The sequence below is a fragment of the Eretmochelys imbricata genome, chromosome 14, assembly GCF_965152235.1.
Source record: "Eretmochelys imbricata isolate rEreImb1 chromosome 14, rEreImb1.hap1, whole genome shotgun sequence".
Classification (NCBI taxonomy): Eukaryota; Metazoa; Chordata; order Testudines; family Cheloniidae; genus Eretmochelys; species Eretmochelys imbricata.
In genome coordinates, this window is record NC_135585.1 from 12760208 (window position 1) to 12781733 (window position 21526).

Below are 21526 nucleotides of genomic sequence, written 5' to 3' on the forward strand. Positions count from 1 at the left end.
CTCCCCAATAACTTCAGCGTAAGCTTCCATGTGTCAAGTAACACCCCTTCTTGGTGTCTGGGTTTATTAACTAAGTTCACAAGAACTGCCATCCAGCCTTCCTAGCAGGCTCACAACCGTAGTGCAGGGTTCATAGTCCTGTTTGAGCTGAGGATTTCCTCTAGGAGACTTGCTGTCCATACTCCACCTTTCCCAGCTGGTACCTGTTCTCTGTGCTCCTGAGGCCCTGTGCCCGGGAGCTAAGGAGAGTCTCTGTGAAGAGAGCTCATGCAGCTCTTGCCTGTTTTGAGTCTCTCCTTGCTCTCTATCAAGCAGCTTCATCTTCCCAGGACTTCCTATCTGGATTCTTTCCTTCTCTCCACAGGCTTCTGTTTTATTTCCACCCAAAGACCTCGTTTAGCCACATGTCCTCCATGTCATGTGACATTGTTCCTTTTCTGCACCTGGAGAGATGAGCTGAGTAAGTCACAGGTGCGGCTGAATCCATCTCCCTTTAAAGGGCCAGTCATCCTGTAAGAGTGTTAAAAACAAAAAGTAGGTGGGCTTTCTAAGGGCTAGGTAGAACCCAAAGGACTCTGCCATTGAGCATATGGAGAAGAATGCTGCCTTGAAAATGGTATGGGAAGAATGTTAGCAAGCTTTGGCACCATTGTGGCAAGGAATCTTGTACCTTGTGAAATCTGATGTAAGGTACTTCAGTTGCTAGGACCAGGACTTAACTTGCTGTACAAGCTGAAGTCACTGCCGCCAAGAACGTCTTCACTCAAAATGGACAACAAGGGTCTATAGAGAGACACCAGTCTATCTCTCCTGCTGTGTGTGTTTGTGTCGGGGGGTGTGTGTGAGAGAACCTGGATTTGTGCTGGAAATGGCCCAACTTGATTATCATACACATTGTAAGGAGACTGATCACTTTAGATAAGCTATTACCAGCAGGAGAGTGGGGTGGGAGGAGGTATTTTTTCATGCTTTGTGTGTATATAAAAAGATCTTCTACACTTTCCACAGTATGCATCCGATGAAGTGAGCTGTAGCTCACGAAAGCTTATGCTCAAATAAATTGGTTAGTCTCTAAGGTGCCACAAGTACTCCTTTTCTTTTTGCGAATACAGACTAACACGGCTGTTACTCTGAAACCTATCTTGGATTAGTTCATGATAGGCCATAGTATTTGCTAAATATTTCCATATAGTTAATCTAAGATTGAGGTGGACAAAGAAGGTTGTCAAGCAAGAGATCACATCGGCATAACTACATCTCACCACAGACCTCTTCAGCTTTGAACTGTATCTCGTTCTGCTCATAGACATCAAGCGTGCTGATTACTATGCTGTCACAAACTAAACTGTTGGGACTCATAGGTGGAGATAGGGCAAGATAGCCTGATTCCGAGTGATAATCTGAGACTTGGCTCTCAAACTAGTGGTACTGGTTTAGTCTTCTGCAGCAGGATTGACAACCATATTTGGCTGGGCCTACTGGGTCTATTAGCTTTTCTGAGCTTTGCCAATTGCAGAGGCATTATTAGGAAGACATAACAGATCCTCTCTACCAATGAATGGAGATGGCAACCCTTGCGAACTTGGTCTTATCACGGACACAGAATTAACCTGACTAGAGCATACGTGCAGGATGTACCCCTATCCTTTGATAAGTGACTCAAGTCTTTTATAGTTTCTCCTTCCTAACACACCAGGAAACAAAAGAAAAAATCTGTACCCCAAATATGAGTCTGCATGAGAGGGGGAGCATTTTTGAAATTAACAGCCTAAGATCCAGGATGTTTCTGAAAGAAGGTTTGCTTTTCTAACTGAGCACAGGAATTCATTGACTATATTAGAGCCTTGCATGTGTTTGTCTAGCTCAATAATAGTGCAGTTTGGTTCACTCTAAGAAATCCACACATTTGGTACAAGAGGATCCTAAAGAGGCTATCTCTTTGGTCTCTGTTTAAGTTGTTAAGGTTATTTTACAGGTAGGTGTCTTTGCCTCCCAAGGCAACCTTGGAAGTACAGTGGTTTTTGCATCAGATATGTGAACGGGGATATAACAACCAAATGCCTTTTACATCAGGTGGAATGATCCTCTACATATATTCTTCCTTCAGTTACCTTCCTATGGAATTGTCAGATCAAGTGTCTCTCTGAAGAATCTAAACAAGTTTTCAAGGCCTTGAAGGTGGCAGCCGAAGACATAACAATGATCTTTTTATTCATATTAATGCCCTCTTAAGTTGCCTGCCAACAGGAATTTATGTACACATATAAATCACCATGTATACAAAGGCACTAAATAGAGGAGTATTCATCTTCTCACCCAGTAAGGCCTGCTGAACTCATAGTATTTGGTGCTCAAAGATCAGTTACATTTCCCATCAGTGCCAGATCTCTTGAAACAATATCTGAGTCTCTGATGCCAAGAACTTTCTCAAGTGCACGGCCTGGCTTGTGACGGACAGGTGCTGAGATTGCAGGAAGTTTTGGCCAAATTTCTTTACCATTTAGGACATGCAAAGCCTTCTAAAAGACCTGGATGATCTTGTACAATTAGTGCAAGAACAAACAAGTTCTTCATAGGAAACCTGCATCATTACAATCCACTGTCTCCTCATTCCTGGGATGAACAGAAGAGTTATCCGACTCCCAGTTTCCTCATTGTGTGTACTTAGCCAGAGAGGAAAGTTCTTAAAAGATTTCATAACCTCCTTAACATCACGTGCATGTTTCATAAATCTGCATTGTTTTTCTCCCTGAGGCCTTAACCTGCTGGTGCTGATACCTGTGACAGGGTGCACAAAACTTGGTCACTCCTTACTGGAGGCCCTGCTGCTTTGGTGCACCCTGCCCTTTTTGGAAGGGCAGAGCAACAAGTTCAGACCTTGACTTCTCACTAGAGAAGTTTCCCAGGATTAGCTGCTGGCAGTCCACTGAGCTTCTTGTTCAGTCTGGGCCTGCTGTTGTTGTAAGCCTCAGTAAGTCTTTTCATCATCCCCTTTGTGATGAAAGGGGATTTGGACATCTCATTGTTGGTACCAATTATCACTGGCTCGCCTGAGCTAGAATGTCCCACAGAGAGGACTCATCTTAATTTTACAGAAAATAAATTGACAATGCTAAAAGTTCATGTCAGCGTTGAAGTTCATAACATAAGACAATAGTCCTTCACTGATCCACCAAAATACTGTCAGTTAGGTCCTTAACCCAAGAAACCTGGGCCTGGTCAAGACAGAGAAGCCTTCCTTTCTTGTCACAACCTCATCCAGAACTGGCGTTTGAAAGAGGTAGCCAGCCCTCTTTATCTGGGCTGCTGGGCCCTGATTGACCTCTGCTTGCTTCTGGCCCTTCTAATGGAGGACCAAGTCTTGTTGGTTTCTATCCGCAGCTGATGCTGGCAGGCCTCTCTAGGCAACCCCTAAAGGTCTGAGCTTGCTGCTCTTGTCTTCCAAAAGGACGGAGTGCAGCAAGGCAGCAATAGGAATAGCAATAGGAATAGCAAACAACTGGTACAGCCCCACTCCCCAATGCTATTTTGTCATCTCCTTCCTCTATCCACTTGCTAAAACTTGCTACTCTCAAGTAGTCTTGGTGGTGATTATTACTTCTGTCCCCCCATATTTTGTGTTACATGGTGACATAACTGTTCTGAAGATCTGCTTCAGTATGGTGGGTTGTTTTTGGTTTTTTTAGATTAACTTAGTTTATAAATCGTACTTCAACCATAAGATCTTTGCATAGCCTTGTTTTAAATGTCCAGCCTGGGAACAGGAGGATGCAGTACACTCCAAGGAGCTTTCAAAGACTCCTATTGTCTGGAAAAAGCTCTAGGTGGTGATCAATGTGGAGACTTAGTGCACAGCATGGCAGCATGTGTATCTACAGCGCACTAGCTTACCGTGCCCTAAATGGCTATGTGGACCCTGGCTACTGTGCACTAAAAGTTCTGTGCTGCATTTTGATGTACTTCTGTTTGGAGAACTCCAGAGCTGGCTGAAGGGAGCTTGGTAGGCAGAGTTTGCTCAATCTTTCTCCTTTTTGCTTTGTCCCTCTCTCCACCATAAGTCTCCCTAAAGCTATTTGGAAACCATTACTTCACACAACACTGATGATAGACTGAGTCGCAGAAAAGGAAACTTCCTTCACCTAAGGCCACCAGGGCAGACTCTTGCGCTATGGGGTTTGAGATTCTTCTGTTCTTACTAACCTGAAGTGGATTTGTGATGTGGAGTGGGGAGAAGAGTCTGATGGGCTGTTTAGCTAAGAAACCTATTTAATAGGCCAAAAGGGGAGGAGAGGACAAGGGCATGAAAAAATCTTCTTGTTATTGGCTGCCTCCTGTTTTTTGTTTGTGCCAGATAAGTTACAGTGGCACAAGTGCTGCATCTCAGCAAATAATAATCAATGGCAAGGAGAAACTGTTCTTTCCATAGTCTTTGGTTGTAATTTTTTGGGGAAAGGGGTGGATTTTGTTTTGGAAAGAACATTTTTGAAGCATACAAATCTATGTGATATTAGTGTGTTTTTCCCCACACTGTGCAAAAACAGCCAAGATACTGGGGTTTAACAAGAAACTACCACACATCCTGAGTAACTTTTTTACTACAATGAGTTGTTATTTACATGCATGGTACTCGCACTTACTCATGTTGCACTCCAGAATGGCTTGAGTCATTCTGCGGAATGTTTTGAATGTGTATTGGAAACATTTCTGATGCAATATTTCAAATTCTTAATGGGTCCATGCAGTTGGAAGGAGTACGCGAATAGTATTGGTTCCATTGAACATGCATATAATGAACTCCTGAGATAATGAAGCTCTGTTAATAGTAAAAGTCCCAAATTGTTCCGAAGTACCTTAATAATGCAAACAGTAGTACATGTACTAGTGAATCCCTGATTTAGTGTTGAACGGTGGGAGCAGTTTAACTGGAAATGGGTCCCACAGTGTAATACTTCTCCCCTTCCGCTCCCCGGAAGAATATTACATAAAGTCTGATATTTGTTTTAAGCTTCTAAAAGCAAGTACATTGGTGCTGAGATTAGTCTTGCTTTTATTCCAAAACATTTAAATGTTAGGTTGGGGAAAATAAATGCTCGAATGCTTCTTGTAGTTTTTTTTTAATGTGACTTACAAGGAGTTAATAAGCACAAATTTAGTAGCAATAAATTTTTATATTTTTATTATGTTTGTTGCCCATTTCATATAAAGGAAGCACATAGGAAAAATGGTAACTTCTAATATTTATTATTTAACATCAACATTGACACTGGATTTCAGAGTCTGTTTGACTTCAGTTGTTGTAATCTAAGCTTTTTATAGGGTTTTTTAACTGATGTGTAAAGCAGTAGAGCCTGAGTTAGTCCTGTAAGTGGCTTTAAAAATATATCCGAAAAAGGAGATAATCGAAAGGGGAACAGAAATCAGCCAGCATCCTGCTTGGCCTTACCTTCAATAAACCTACCGGTAATTGTATGTTGCTATGCAAACCGCGTACAATGGAGAACAGTGGCTCTTTCACTAACATCTGGATTGCAAAGAAATGACTCTTATCCTTTCTAGGATTGGTATAGCTCATTGCAAGATCCATTTATCAGGTCATATAGTTCTAACTCCTCAGAACTTTCTGCTGCTACTGTAGGCTAACATCCAGCATTCATATTTTGTGGTGACACCACTTTACAGTGATAACATCCAGTGTGTTTTATGTGTAATTGTGTGCATGTGGAATAACGTGTGACAGTTACATTGTGTTTGGCATCTTCAGGTCAGTCACTAGATTCTCATCTATCAATATAGCCATCACTGATACTTGCTTTTTATTCACAGTAGGAAAGATCAGGTTGGATTTGTTGTGCACATACCTTGGGTAGATGATTATTCTGTTCTAAAATGGAACTATAGCACATCAGAATTTCTCAGGATTTTTGAAGGGACAGGACCCTGTAATTATGAGACAGTGGATTTCTCCTAATTGTCTCTGGTCTTGCCAGTGTGTTTTGATGTAGGTTGCAATAATTCCCAAATAAGGAAAATGCTGCAATCTTTAAAACCTTATGCATGCTCCTGTAATGTTTTGGAGACCGTTCTGATTTCAGTGTCAACTTGAAATGGATGGAATATCGTACTGGTTTCTTGTGACCAAATATTGTGCTACTAAAGACCGCAGTAATGACAAGTTATCAATTTGCTTTGACAGATAATGAATAGTATGGTAGCTTACAGTATCCACCAGGACTGACTGCTTCCTAGTAATCGGTTTTGTTCTAAGGCTACTTAATAGATGATGTGACCTATCTGTTTTTTAAAGCTCTGGTTATACAGACAACTTGCTGCTTGATTGTGTCACTTCCTTCCTAGAAGAACAAACTGAGGCCCCAGACCTGCCAACCCTTAGTCGCCTATGCCCTGATTAGACAAGAAACTTAATCATATGTGTAACTCTTACCACGAATAGTCCCATTGACTTCAAAGCTTTCTTGAGGGCTGTTCTCTTGTGTTAGCCCAAAGTACATTTACTTGATTAGACTGGCAATCTCTTAGCATTCATCAGTGTAGCTTTGAGAACAAGTGTAAGCAATGGTGATGCTGAAATGCTGTCATAGCGTTTAAGGCCCTGATTCTGCAGTGAGGTTCCCCTAGGCACAGGGGCTTGCCCCCAAGAGTTAATTTCAGGACCAGGGCCTCTGTTTGGAAGTGAAAACAAAGTAGGGTTTTCTTATATGATGAGGCAGGAATAAATTGAGTGTTTGGAGGGAAAATCAACTTCTGGAATGAAGATGTGGTATCCGGTAACTTGAAGATTTTTTAGAAAAAACAGGTTTGTTTGTTTTTCCAAATTAGAATACTCATTAACATTTGTAAGGCACTATAGAAGTGCTTAGTAAGTGATGGTGGTATATATATTTAAGATATATGTAGTGAACTAGCAAAAAAAACCCCAACTCCTCCTTTTTAAGTGGGATTGGTTCACAAACAAAAAAAATTCCTGTCACACTGTGTAAATCTAATAACTGCACTTCTGATCTAGAGACAAAAGTCGTTTCAATATGTGGTCAGGAGATCAGGTGTTGGCTGTGAAATGCAGCTGCTGCAGTAACACTTTGAAGTGCTCCTATTTTATTGGTAAAAGGGATTAGGGTTGGGACACTTTTTCTTTAATGATTGCTTCATAGCCCGTCCAAGTAATCACTAGAATTCAGAGAATAAAAGGGGGGGTGGAGTTTGTTGAGAGTTGGGATTTTTAACATCCCCGAAATGAATTAACTTTGCCATTTCACATCAAGACCCTTATTTTCCAGACTCCAAAACAGAATGAGGCAGACATTTCTCAGTGACCAGTCTGAGTTACCTAATTCACTTTGACCCAAGCGTTTACTTTAGTTTGACTTGATGTTTAGAGAGGAAGATACCAGTTGTGAAGAAGCCTGTCAGTTTGTCGAGCCTACCCATGGCAGGTGGGGTGCGGAGGAGCTTCTCTGGTGATGAAGAGTTGACTCCTCCTCCATATCGAACCCTTCCAGCACAGACAGCCCCGGAGGCCTTCCAGCCTCCCAGGACTAGCCAAGAGTTCAGTCCCAGCCTCAAAACAGGTAATGAGCACCATCAAAGTCTCTTGGTTACTGCAGAGGGAAATGCTGAACAGGGTGGGGAACAAAGCATGGTCTGGCATGAAATATGCTGCCTTGTTTACTTGTTTCTGTCTGTAAAGTAGGAGGAATAGTCACTTCCACTGGTCCATATCAGTCCACTTCACTGAATTCATCATAAAGGAGCAATGGTTCCCAGGGCAAATATAAGGATTCTAGGTCACTGAGGCTTATGGACACTGTGATTTAACTACCATACTGCACTTCAGCAGATTTTTTTTTTTACGTGTGCAGATACTTTCATTTAACTTACTGAATTGTAATATGCAACACAACATCATTGTTAGAACACTGCACATTATTCCTTAAAGGCTTGGACACCCTGTGTAACTGGAGAGAAATTTGTGTTTGCATACAGCCCGTGCATAAGAGAACAGCTGTTTGGAAAAAGAGGTCTTTTGAATTTAAGCATAATTGAGTCTCTTATATTCAGTGTTCTACAGACGATGGTTGGGTATGATAAGAAATAAATTTGAAAGATTTACCCTTTTAAAACAAACCTGGTTTGTTTGTTTGTTTTCCCCCCCATGCTTGTTCCAAAACCAAAAGACTGGTTTTATTTGAACATTGACAAAATGAAGTTTTATCCATCTTAATCAGTGAATAGGGAAAACCCTTTAAGAATTCATTTATTAATAATATTGGTCTGGCAGATTAAAACATCTGAGTCTTATGTAAGTCTTGTGGTTTGTATAAGGTAATCCTGGACTGTAGAAGTTAGAGATGAAAAAAGCTCTGAGATCCTCATGACTGTCTCCCTTCAAACGTAAGATAATCAGATGTATCAGATACTCAAAATATCCTTGACACCTGTTAGGGTGTAGTTATGCTATCTATCACCAGTTAGTGGTAATGTTCTTCAAGCACCTTAGATGAGATGCTGTGAACACCATAATGTGGCTTTGGATGCTGATCTAAGATCATGTTCTGACTGGCAGTTCTCTCCCTGCGTTGTTGTGGCCACTGCTATGTTCGGGGTTTGATCATACAAGGAACTGAAGGCACTCAGTACCCCATAGAAGTGCTCAGCCACTCTCAAGATTAGGCCCTCGTTTTCCAAACAGTGTATTGCTGACTGATATCCAGTCTGCTCTGAATGTTCATATTCTATCAGAAAAACTACATCAGGGTCATTAAAAAATCCCATTGCCCTCTCATCCCAACATCTGTATGGCTATAGAATTCAATAATACTTCATCTTGCTTCTTTAAGAATTGCTTTTGTTCTCTGGCACAGTCATGCTGCTTTTCTTTTATTTTCATCTGTATTTTGAACCTTTAAGAGTTGTATGTGAAATGACTTCTCAGCATTGAAATGTAGCCTTCAGACAGCTCTCTGTTGAGAAAGACACGATCTCTGGGCTGTCAAGGAAAGAAGTTGCTTTCCAAAACCAGTCCCACTTTCTTGACGTGTGTTATCCCCTAAAGTCAGGGTCTGATGTTTCCTGGTGGGGCAGGTTAGTGACATCACATCACACTGGTACAAGGGAGATCAGTATGTGGCTTCCTTGGGTAGCAAGGTACTGAGAGCACTCTGCAGATAGCTCATGAGGAGAGGGAGCACCTTGTGTGTCTTTCCTTCTGCTCAGAACCTTTCATCAGCTGGATGTTCAACCAAGTGGCTTCATGATTTAAGGCACTATAGCTAAATAATTATCTCTTTGCTTATCATTCAAGTGGTGTATTATATAGGTGTAGCTTGAACCCATGGTGTTGATAAACTTTTCTTCAGGAGATTTGTTAGCGGGAAAAATAGTGTTGTTTAAATATGTAACTGTCAGGATCTTCATGCTAATTGAACAGATCTAGGACAAAATGTGAAGCCTACTAACTCACCAGGTGTACTTGAAATATTGGGCAAACCCACAAGCATTATTTAAATACTGGGGAGGATGGGAACTTGACCAAAGCATTTCAAGTTGTAGGAAAGCAGTTTAAACCTCTGTGTATTAGCGTTTTCCTAGAGTAATCTCTCTATTAATGATTGTTGTTGCTTATTATGTAAAGATACCATGCCTTAGGTGTGCGTGGTCCTCCACAGACTAATAAAAGAAAAGGTCCCTGCTGCACATTAGATGTGACATAGGGACAGGCAAAAATAACCAAGGTTTTGGGGGCAGGGTAGGGAGGGAAGAGGTTTTCATGACGCAAGGTAGTGAGGTTGCTTGATTTTTTTTATAGGTTTTACATCGTCCTCTGCCGCTTTTTTAGCGATTTTTTAAAAATATTTTAATGTTTTTAAATTTTATTTTTATTTAGCACAGGAGTGTGTATCACCATGGAAGATGATATAGGGCCATAATAAAAGAATAATTAAATGGCTTGTAAATTTATAGCAGGATTACAAATAGCAACAGGTTTTGGGATTTATTTTCAGATTTCACTACATCAAATTTTTGCATTTGAAAAGACATTGGTGGTGTTAACTTGGTATTCAGTAACTGAAACTCTTTAATGCTTCTCTCATTCATTTGGTCATCAGATAGCCATCAGTTTTTGTATATTAATCAACCTTTTAATGTGGGTACTGCACCTTTAATGAAAACTTTGCCATATTTTCTTTTCAGTGTTCCTGCTTTTCATATATGCTCATATATTGATAAGTATCACTTTTCTTACTCAATCAGATTGCGGGGTTAATTACAACCTATTTGCTACTGCTATCCATAATATCATTCTTCTTTGTGTTTCAGATTTTTTTTTTAAAATAGGAAGATAGAAGATTTAAAAACATATCCTGGGTCTTAAAAATTAATTGCAAATATGCTGCAAACCCTCTATTATAAACAGTTTTTCCTGCCTGTCACTTACAAAAATGACCATGAAAGAAAATGAATTATGAGGCATCTGTGATCTGAATATAGTACATGTTTTTTAATCATGCTTAATTCTGCTTAGCAAAAATTAAAGCATGAAATTAAACAGTGAAATTATGGGTTTGAGTGTTTCAGTTAGTAACGAAAATAATGTAACTTGGTTCTGAATGCTGTACATACACATCTGTAGTAAAGGAAGTTTTTAAATTCAGCCATCTGTTTCGGAAGATGAAGGAGAAACAATATCCATCTTAATGTTCACAAGATAAGCTGTTCTCCTTGAATGCGAACTGTGAATTATAACTTAAAATGCTGGTTTTAATTGAAGTCTGCATTTCTCAGCCTGTTCCTGATGGCAACCATCTTACTGAAGAGTGACAGAATTGATTATGCCAATATCATAGGAGCTGAGCATATGAGAGAAAGTGGATTACTGTTCTCCTTTTAAACTGGTTTAACAGCCAAAACTCCCTTGCTATATATACATTAAGGAACAAATTCTGTTTCTGGAGCTGTCCGTTCCATTATAGTCCATTGGAGACTTATGCGTGTATCCCAGGGCAGAATTTGACTCTTCACATTTTATTTAAAAATTAAGACCCCCAATCCTGCGATCGGACCCACTAATATCCAAGGGGCTGTGCTAGTGGATCTAATTGTAGGACCAAAGCCTTAATGTTATACAACCTGTTTGTGTAGGATGCCTTATCAGCCTTTCATCCTGAGTAAACAGAATTTTCCAGACTGCAAGCTCTTTGGGATAGGGTCTGTCACTTACTATATATTTGTATAGGATGATGGGCTCCAGTCTGGTTGGCTTCTGATAGCTACTACAGTAGTAGATATTAAATAAGAGTAATAAACACAAATATTCACTTTTTGTACCTGTAATTGTCCTTCAGATTGCTACGAAATGTGCTGGTCCACTGAAAAGTTAAAGGAAAAATGCTCAGTGACATTTCGCCCCTTCTAAAATGAGCTGAAATGAAATTGAACTAGAGAAATCAGGAGTGAAATCAGGAAGGCCAAATCACACCTGGAGTTGCAGCTAGCAAGAGATGTTAAGAGTAACATGAAGGGTTTCTTCAGGTATGTTAGCAACAAGAAGAAAGTCAAGGAAAGTACGGGCCCCTTACTGAATGAGGGAGGCAACCTAGTCACTGAGGATGTGGAAAAAGCTAATGTACTCAATGCTTTTTTTTGCCTCTGTCTTCACGAACAAGGTCAGCTCCCAGACTGCTGCACTGGGCAGCACAGCATGGGGAAGAGGTGACCAGCCCTCTGTGGAGAAAGAAGTGGTTCAGGACTATTTAGAAAAGGTGGACGAGCACAAGTCCATGGGGCCGGATGCGCTGCATCCGAGAGTGCTAAAGGAGTTGGCCGATGTGATTGCAGAGCCATTGGCCATTATCTTTGAAAACTCATGGCGATCGGGGAAGGTCCCAGACGACTGGAAAAAGGCTAATGTAGTGTCCGTCTTTAAAAAAGGGAAGAAGGAGGATCCTGGGAACTACAGGCCAATCAGCCTCACCTCAGTCCCTGGAAAAATCATGGAGCAGGTCCTCAAGGAATCAATTCTGAAGCACTTAGAGGAGAGGAAAGTGATCAGGAACAGTCAGCATGGATTCACCAAGGGCATGTCATGCCTGACTAATCTAATTGCCTTCTATGATGAGATAACTGGTTCTGTGGATGAGGGGAAAGCAGTGGACGTGTTATTCCTTGACTTTAGCAAAGCTTTTGATACGGTCTCCCACAATATTCTTGCCAGCAAGTTAAAGAAGTATGGGCAGGATGAATGGACTATAAGGTGGATAGAAAGCTGGGTAGATCGTCAGGCTCAACAGGTAGTGATGAATGGCTCCATGTCTAGTTGGCAGCTGGCATCAAGCAGAGTGCCCCAAGGGTCGGTCCTGGGGCCGGATTTGTTCAATATCTTCATTAATGATCTGGAGGATGGTGTGGACTGCACCCTTAGCAAGTTTGCAGATGACACTAAACTGGGAGGAGAGGTAGATACGCTGGAGGGCAGGGGTAGGATACAGAGGGACCTAGACAAATTAGAGGATTGGTCCAAAAGAAATCTGATGAGGTTCAACAAGGACAAGTGCAGAGTCCTGCACTTAGGATGGAAGAATCCCATACGCCGCTACAGACTAGGGACTGAATGGCTAGGCAGCAGTTCTGCAGAAAAGGACCTAGGGATTACAGTGGACAAGAAGCTGGATATGAATCAACATTGTGCCCTTGTTGCCAAGAAGGCTAATGGCATTTTGGGATGTATAAGTAGGGGCATAGCGAGCAGATCGAGGGACGTGATCGTTCCCCTCTATTCGACATTGGCAAGGCCTCATCTGGAGTACTGTGTCCAGTTTTGGGCCCCACACTACAAGAAGGATGTGGAAAAATTGGAAAGTGTCCAGTAGAGGGCAACAAAAATGATTGGGGGCTGGAACGCATACTTATGAGGAGAGGCTGAGGGAACTGGGATTATTTAGTCTGCGGAAGAGAAGAATGAGGGGGGATTTGATAGCTGCTTTCAACCACCTGAAAGGGGGTTCCAAAGGGGATGGTTCTAGACTGTTCTCAGTGGTGGCAGATGACAGAACAAGGAGTAATGGTCTCAAGTTGCAGTGGGGGAGGTTTAGGTTGGATATTAGGAAAAACTTTTTCACTAGGAGGGTGGTGAAACACTGGAATGCGTTACCTAGGGAGGTGGTGGAATCTCCTTCTTTTTGAGGTTTTTTAGGTCAGGCTTGACAAAGCCCTGTCTGGGATGATTTAGTTGGGGATTGACTCTGCTTTGAGCAGGGGGTTGGACTAGATGACCTCCTGAGGTCCCTTCCAACCCTGATATTCTATTATTCTAAATCCATAGCCACCAAGTTTTTGAGAACCTTGTAATATACTGCTAGCTAGAAGAGATTTTAGCTTTGAGTGATGTTTAAAAACAGCTCTCTTTTATAAGCAGAAGACTTATAGGGGGAGATAAAGCACGTCAGCCTGAGAGCATCAAAAACCCAGACAGCCCTATGTAAGTATTACTTGCTTATCTACACTTTTCCCAGTTAAGCTGAATTACTGTCCCAAATAAGCAGTCGGTGTATAACTGGCTGATACAGTCTATTCTCTAATCTAGTCGAAGTGCACCAGTTCTAAAGGTACAGCAGGCCACTCTCACTCTTGAAGCCCAGCACCCACCTGAGAAAATTGTTAGATTTCAATCTGAAGAAGAGCTCAGTGAAAACTTGTCCCTCTCATCAACATAAGTTGGTCCAATAAAAAATATCACATCACCCTCCTTATCTCTCTGATATCCTGGGACTGACACAGCTACACCAACATTGCATACAGATTTCAATCTGTCACTTTGTCAGAAATAATCACAGTAGTGACACGCTTGAAATAACATCTGTTTTTCTTGGTTGGACAAAACTTGCCACTTACTCATCAAAATACAATGTGGAATTCCAGTGACATGAGCTGCTTAATTCAGTTACTAGTCTTCTATGTGGAAGCAGCATTGCAACAAGATGAAGCTTAATTTACCATTTCTTAAAATGACCTTTTATGCTAAGATGGTTGCTGTAGGCAGATGGCTCAGAAGGGCAGACTTTGTAAAGAAGAAAAAAAAATCCTCTTTGAACTTAGATTATTTTGCTATGCAACATGGATATTTGTATTTTAAGAAATCACTTTTGCACATCTTACTGGTTGACCCTTTGAGGGTATGTCTACACTGCAAAAAAGAAAAACACCCACAGCATCAAGTCTCAGAGCCCGGATCTAGAGACTCAGAATCATGGGGTTTGCACTATGACATTAAAAATAATAGTGTAGAAGTTCCTGCTCGGACTCTAAAACTCATCCCCTTCACCAGGTGTCAGAGCCAGAGTGGGGAAAACCTACACTGCTATTTTTAGTGCTGTAGCACAAGCCTGAGTCTGTCAACCCAGGCTCTGAGACTTGCTACAATTCTATTTTGGGTTTTTTTGGTGTTTTTTTTGCAGTGTAGCCCTATACATAGATGGATTTACTATGTTTTCCATCACTGTCCAGTATTTGTTCTTCTAAACAGTGGGTAATCGGTTTTCAGTTTGTCACTAGCTTAACCAGAGGTATTAATATGGGGTCACTGAGGCTAAAATTAAACCTCAGGGGCATTTGTTAAAGCAAAGTTATTCTATCATTTGAAGTGATGTTAAGGGTGTAACTTAAAGTGCAGTTATTGTCAGAAAAGTCAAAGCATCTGCTTCCTGTGAGGTATCTGAGTCCCAAGAGAAGAAGGCTGGTCAAAGAACTAGACATGAAATCTGGGTTCTACTGTAGCTCTACCACATGCTTCCAATGGGATCTTGGGCATACTTGACCTCTTAATCTCTTTCTCTGCCTCAGTCTTCCCATCTGTGAAATGGGTTTAATATCTGCGTGCCTCACCAGGGAGCTCATGATTCATTGATGAGAAAGGTGCCTTTAGGCTTTTGACTGGAAGGTGCTATAGTAATGTAATGTGTATTAGTGATTAATATATCTGCCCACTTCACTATTAGAACTGTGGAGACAACCCAGCTGTAGAGGTGTGAACAGAATTTATTTTGCCTCATGTAGCTTGTCAGCTAAGTTCTGACTATGCAGCCTGGAGATAATGTAAAAGGTACATCTTGGGTTAGGTTGGTGGTTCTTTTCCCCTGGCCGTGATCCCAAGTTAAATTTGTAGGCCTGGGAGTAAATGAAAATCATCTTTAGATACAAGCTGAATTTAAACTTACTGAGAAGCAGTTACTGTGGAACACCCCTTTCCTCCCTCTTCCCCTCCTAATTTATACATTTTACAGTCCTTTTTCTGATTATAACTGCACTTTAAATCTGCAAGTCTGAAGCTATTTTATTTACTATATATATTGTTTCTTAAAAATAATTTATCTAAACTTTAGCCTTTTTAATGCTCAGTTTAAAATTATTAATGGGAAGAAAAATAATGTTAGGTTTTAGTTAAACTGAAGGGAAATCTTAATTATTTTTAATTCTTTATGGGTCTTTATCTTTTATTTTTAGTGACTTCACTGCAGCTGAAGGAGGAGTTGCTAGATGGAGAGGAGTATAACTTTCTTCAAGGAGCATCTGATCAGGAAAGCAATGGGTCTGCCAGCTACTACATCAAACAAGAACCATAAGGCAGCTCAGAATGTGAGGGGCAGGGTGGTGGTGATAGAGAAAAGAGCCTTTCTCCAAGACTGACTGACTGATTTTGTTCCCATTTCAGTAGTACAGTTGCAGAGCTGTACTTGGGGCACTTTGCTAACTGTAGATGAAACTTCTGTTGAAAAATTTTTGGAGGGGCAGGGAAACTATTTTAGTGAAAAATTTTTACAATTTATTAAACAAAAAATGACATTTTTGTGTTGTATTTGAAGCTTTTGAAAGAATTTTGTAATATTTTCAAATTCAGATTTATTGTGCATTCTTAAACTGAAATTCTAATTTTTTGGTAAAATTAAAGTTTAATTAGCAGGATTGCAGAAAACTGTTTGAGGAGGATATAGTTGCAAATACAAATGAACTGTCATTACAAATGAACCTTGTTGGTACAAGTTGGGAGATTTGGGACTTTTGTGAGCTGTATGAGTCACACCTCTGGTTTTTCATTGTGAAAATACTGAACTGAAGTCCTGACTTCGGGGCATAAAAACATATATACATGATTTAAGGGGACCAGCCCTGCCAAGCCTTACTTGTGTGAGTAGCCCAATTTCAATGGGGGTGCTTTCATGAGGTGTGGTATTAACTTTTCAAGATGGTTACTCATTTAGGGCCTGATTCAACACCCATTGACTTCAGTGGGTTTTGGATTGGGCCCTTAATCTTGGGATGCTCAAGTAAATGTTTACTGAGCCCCATGTTAAACTGGAACTTCAGCAGATTCTCTTGTGGAAAATTACATGAAACTAAGTGTTTAAACTAGAAATTCAGGACCTTTTCCTGTTTTTAATGTTTGGATGGAAAACATATTTGAGGGAGGAAGGAATCTGAGGGCCTCTTCTCTGGTTTTTATTCCCCAGAAAAATCTAGACTCCTGCTTGCCATATCTTCAAATACTTGGGTATGTTGGCATCCTCAAGAGATGTACCAGATGAACTAGAAAAATACTTACTATGAAGGCAAAAAAAATCTACTCTCAGTTCTGCAGAGGTTTTAATATTCTGCTGTCCAAGAATATAACAATGGAATTGGGATCTAAAAAAAAATATTTTGCTTTTTGGCAAATTGGACTCATTTAGTTCTAGACGCCAGTCTCACTTTAATCATCCCATTATTTTTGACTCTTTAGCTGAACAGATCTCTTTAGACATATTCACAGAAGATTATAGTGACTAACATCAAAATATGAGGATTTTTAATAAGTGCTGAATAATTTAATCCCCTTCCCATTTTTACATCTGTGTGGATTTTGGCAGGTGGCCTAATTCTTGGAGTTGATTAGCAGCCTGATTTATTTATCTTTTTCCCCCCACCCTGCAGAGTTGTGATGGGAAGAATGGGCATCGAGAGCTTTAGCTTTTACCAGTAAGGTTCATTCACTAAACTCTCAGGAATAAACTGAATATGTTCTATAAGTGCTTCTGGGTTTTTGGAGGTCCCCTTCAGAGCAGTACAATGATCATCTGACTCTTGACCCATACAGTAGGGCTTAGAAGAAATTAATCAAAATTATTAACTTCTATGGTCCTTCAGCCGAAGAAATGCTTTAACAATATCTGCCCACAGAGCCCCAGGAGACCATTTTTTGGTATATTATTGTTTGAACTTAAAAAAAAAAAAATGCATAGAAAGTTGAAAACCAGCAATTTGATTATTTTCTAAAATATTGCTCTAACTTTGGGTAGAAGCATTGTTAATATGCACAGGTTTACCTCATTCTATGCAAGAGGGGATGATGATGATGTAAAGTTTTGTAGTTACTACTGAAAGTAAAACTTGTCCTGTATAGTGTAGAAATGTATGGAAACCTTTTCTCCTCTCCCCCAGTCAATTTTTTGTAATATTGATCCCTTTTTGACAACTGTTTTCTCATATCAGCAAAAGCTGGTTATCAGGTGTGAAATATCGGTGAGTTCAGGTGGAAAAGCTATTTTAGCTTTAAAATATCCATATTAAAAGGACTCTGTCAAGGTTGACCAGCTTCAAATTTACTCTCTTCAGTTCCCAGGCCCTTTAATTCATTTAGTTTATTTAAAATGCAAAAAAAAATCAGAGCCTTCCAAAACAAGGGCTGCAGTGTAGTTTTACAATCCCAGCTCTTGGTCAGAGAGATGTAAAGGCAAGTCCAGGATTTTGGATTACGTATGCTTGAAACAAAGGCATTTTGGTGAGCCTCGGTCACACCAAGTACGGTCTCTGTCACCTATCAAAAAGTCAGATTCTGCTGGTACTTCCTCAGGTTGGTTAGTTCTTGAATGCATTGATTTCACTGGGACTAGTCGCATGTCATATAAAGAACTACTCAATGTGAGCAAGGCTGGCAGAATTAGGCCCACAGAGCACAAGGGATGCATGAGATGCATCTGCTTTCATAAAGCCTCTACTTCCATAGAATAACATTTAAGCCATGTCTATACTTCTGGCTAAGTTGGCACTGCTGTGATCGATGCAGCAGTGTCAATTTAGCTGGTCTGGTGAAGACAAGCTACGTCGATGGCAAAGTGCTCTCCCATCAGACGTCTGTATGCCACCTCCCCAAGAGGCAGAAGTTAAGTCGGTGGGAGAGCATCTCCCATTGACGTAGCGCAGTGTAGACACCACTCTAAGTTGACCTGAGTTACAACTGAAGTAGCGTAACTTAGATCGATTTACAGCGTTAGTGTAGACTAGTCCTAGTGACACAAGTAGCCCAGTTGACTTCAGGAGAACCACTGTTGTATGAATATGGGTTAATGTGAAAAGGAGTTGTGGAATTGGGCCCATAGTTAGCAAATCAAATCATGAGGGCAAAATATCCAGATTCCTGGGCTCGTGTTTGTTGCCCATCTTCAGAGCTTGGATTATCCAGACTATTATAACCCTGATTTGGGCTAGATTTTGAGGGGAATCTTTGGATTTTTTTTATAGTAAAATGCACTTGTAGGGGGAGGGGTGGAGAATTTGGGGGGTCTGTCAACCTTTATAATATTCCTTGAAAATGGTTATTTAAAAACTAAACATGGCTATCTGCAAGCCAAATTCCACCCTCCGATACACATGCTGACTTTGGTGGGAATTTCATGTGTATTTGAGGATGGAATTTCAGTCTGGTTTCTGAATCCAAAGAATACTTAAATCCTTCACCTACCTGTCAAGTACAATGAAACCTGTCCTAAGCAAAGCATATAAGGAATCACCTAAAATCACATGCTTGGGAGAGGTCTGTTTACGTAAAAGTTGAGCTAAATTGTACCAGATTCATACTTGCAGTGGTCTTTAAAGTGGTCTCTTAAAACAGTGGGGTTTCCTGTTGGCAGTGGTGTCTTTAGTACAGGCTTCACTGTATATGTACTAGTATTAATTAATAACATGGTTCAAAGAATTTTCTTCCTTCGTTCTCCTGTGAACCATGTTACTCGGCTAAAAGAAAGGTGAGGTGTTAGAGGTCTTAAATCTCTATTGATGTCTAAGTTGGGGATCAAACAGTCATTTCAATATTTGGCATAGCAAGTTTTTATAACCAAGGGGTAGTGCAAATAACTAAATTTACCTTGTAACTGCCCCCTTCTTTTATGGCTCAGAATTTTACTGCTGACCTTGATTTTGTTGTTTTAAATGCAACTTCTTAACCTTTTCCTTGCTATGTATAAGGAAAGCTAAAGCATTTATCAATTTCTTGTTTTACGGATACTAACACGGGTTTCAGTGTTTGTTTGTTTTTATTATTATTGTTTTTATGTGATGTGAATACCCTCTCCCACCAATATTTGTACTATGGTGCTAATATATATTTGGTAACAATCCTTTATTGGGAAGGGATTAAAAAACTGTGATTAAGCTGAATTTTTCTTCCTTTTAATTTTCATATTTAAAAAAAATAGTCACAGCCATTTATACAACAAAAAGCATCAGCTTTTGCCCTTGGGAAAATATATTGGGGTGGGAATCAAGATGAAATGAACAGGGTTTTTACATCCTTTCTGTATGTATTTGATATATAGATCAATATCTGTACAAATTTAATCTTTTATTTTCTTGGTAATTTGTGTGGTCAATGAGAGAGTTTTTAAAACTTTCTCATGAAATGTATATAAGTGAAAAATGCTTTTGGAGAAATTAATGTTACTTTCATTTTTACCAGACTGCAGATTTTCAGCATGGATGTGAAAAGCATTAAAATTATAACTTTGTGTACAAGATGAAAATAATTCACTAAATTTGCCTTTTTTACACAAAATAAAAATGTTAAAATAAAACCACGTGGATGGTAATTTCTTTGTATTTTTTAATTGAGATATATTCAGATACATTGTGGTGTCTTCATTTGGCCCATAACAAATAACAGAACTGGAGTATAGAAATCAGTTAATCAAATCTATTTTTAAATATACTTATGGGAAATGCTTTAATTTTTAAGTTACACCTCAGTTATTTTTGAAAACTTTGCTTTTCAATGGAAATGAAAACTTACCACTTTTCCTTTAAGATACCATATACACAGTGCAGGTTTCATTGCTGGAACTTGTGGGGGAGGGGGGAATTTTATCTTTGAGAGGGAAGCTTTTGAAAGCTGCCACAAGTCATATCCCAGACCTTTCACAACTCTACACTATTAAGCAGTCCTTGCCAGTTTTGTCTAAACTGTGATTTAGCCACCAGTGTAGCTGCACCCCTGCCAGCACAACTGACATTAGTGCAGTGTGATTTGCACTCAGTGCTGCTTAGCCTAGTGAGGCGCATTGGAGCAGTAAGACTGTGCTGGTGCTAATCATGTAGTAGGGTACATCTGCATTTGCAGTGGATGTAGAATAGAGACACTGCACCACCAGCTAGCACAGGAACAAATAGCAGTGTAGACGGTGAGTAATGGCTTAAGTGCAAATCAGTGGAATTTACTTGTTTCTACAGAACTGTTTACAAAAAAAAATTCCAGCTTTCGCTGGAGGAAAAAAGCTGTTTGTATCCTCAGTTGTGAAGATAAACAGGTAAAGGAGAAGGGAGCACAAACTTAGTGCAGCATTGTCTTCCGAGCTAGGCAGGCATCCTGAAACAACTGGGAAATGTAACCTGCCCCATGCAGCTAGAGAGCTATTTCCTCTAAAAGCTACACCTGGTTGTCCACCAGTCCATGAAACTGAAAATATGGGGACAGTCTAAAAAACTGAATTCACTATAAAAGTAAACAAGTTACTATACTGACTGGATTATAAATATTAAAGTCCATCAGACCTCAATTAGAAAGTGCTAGAAAATTAAGAATTTCTGCTGGAGTACCACTAAATGTAAGTATATAGTTGCAGAATACATGGGACATTGGCTGTCACATCAAATTATGTGTAATATTGTTTGAGCCCAGTTCAGTTTACAAATATCTCTAAAATCCATTAGAGCTAAATCACCAAGTGCCTTAACTGTATGGTTTAAGTGATGTAGGGTAGTTGGCTAGTACACTATGTTCCCTGTTGGCCTTCATTACTAAGGGTGCCATAAGGCTTTATCATAGCATAAGAACAGAGCAAGTTTATCAAATTTCATACTATTCTGCTATAACTATAGCCTACAGGAGACAGTTTGGTCCTATAAACAGGAGCACTGAAATGGCAGTCAAGAGACTTGGGTCATATGCTGTCACTTTAGAGGTCAGTTATCCCTGTGCCTCGTAAAATGGAAATTCTTATTTCACTCAATGTGCTGTGACATCTACAGCTTCATAGTATAGTGGATGGACCTGTTCCTTTCAACATTTTCTCATAAGTATGATCACCACTGTAGAAACTATTCAATCCATAGGAGATACTCCAAGCAAATTTTCTGTCACCCACTCGATACCTGAGTTTGGGAGCTTTTCAAATCAGTATCTTACATGTAATTTTGCCAGCATAGTGGTGTA

The 21526-nt window shown here is 40.0% G+C and overlaps 1 protein-coding gene across 8 annotated transcripts in view; it reads left to right on the forward strand.

Annotated features, from left to right (window-relative positions):
• MBTD1 (mbt domain containing 1) overlaps positions 1-19892 on the forward strand; it is a 56059-nt gene extending 36167 nt beyond the window's left edge. For all 8 annotated transcript variants that reach the window (XM_077834199.1, XM_077834194.1, XM_077834196.1 and 5 more), the window contains exon 16: positions 15514-19892. In XM_077834199.1, coding sequence (XP_077690325.1) covers positions 15514-15632 — 119 coding nt within the window. In that variant the 3' untranslated portion in view covers positions 15633-19892. The remainder of the gene's footprint in view (positions 1-15513) is intronic.
• The last annotated feature ends 1634 nt before the right edge of the window (positions 19893-21526 follow it).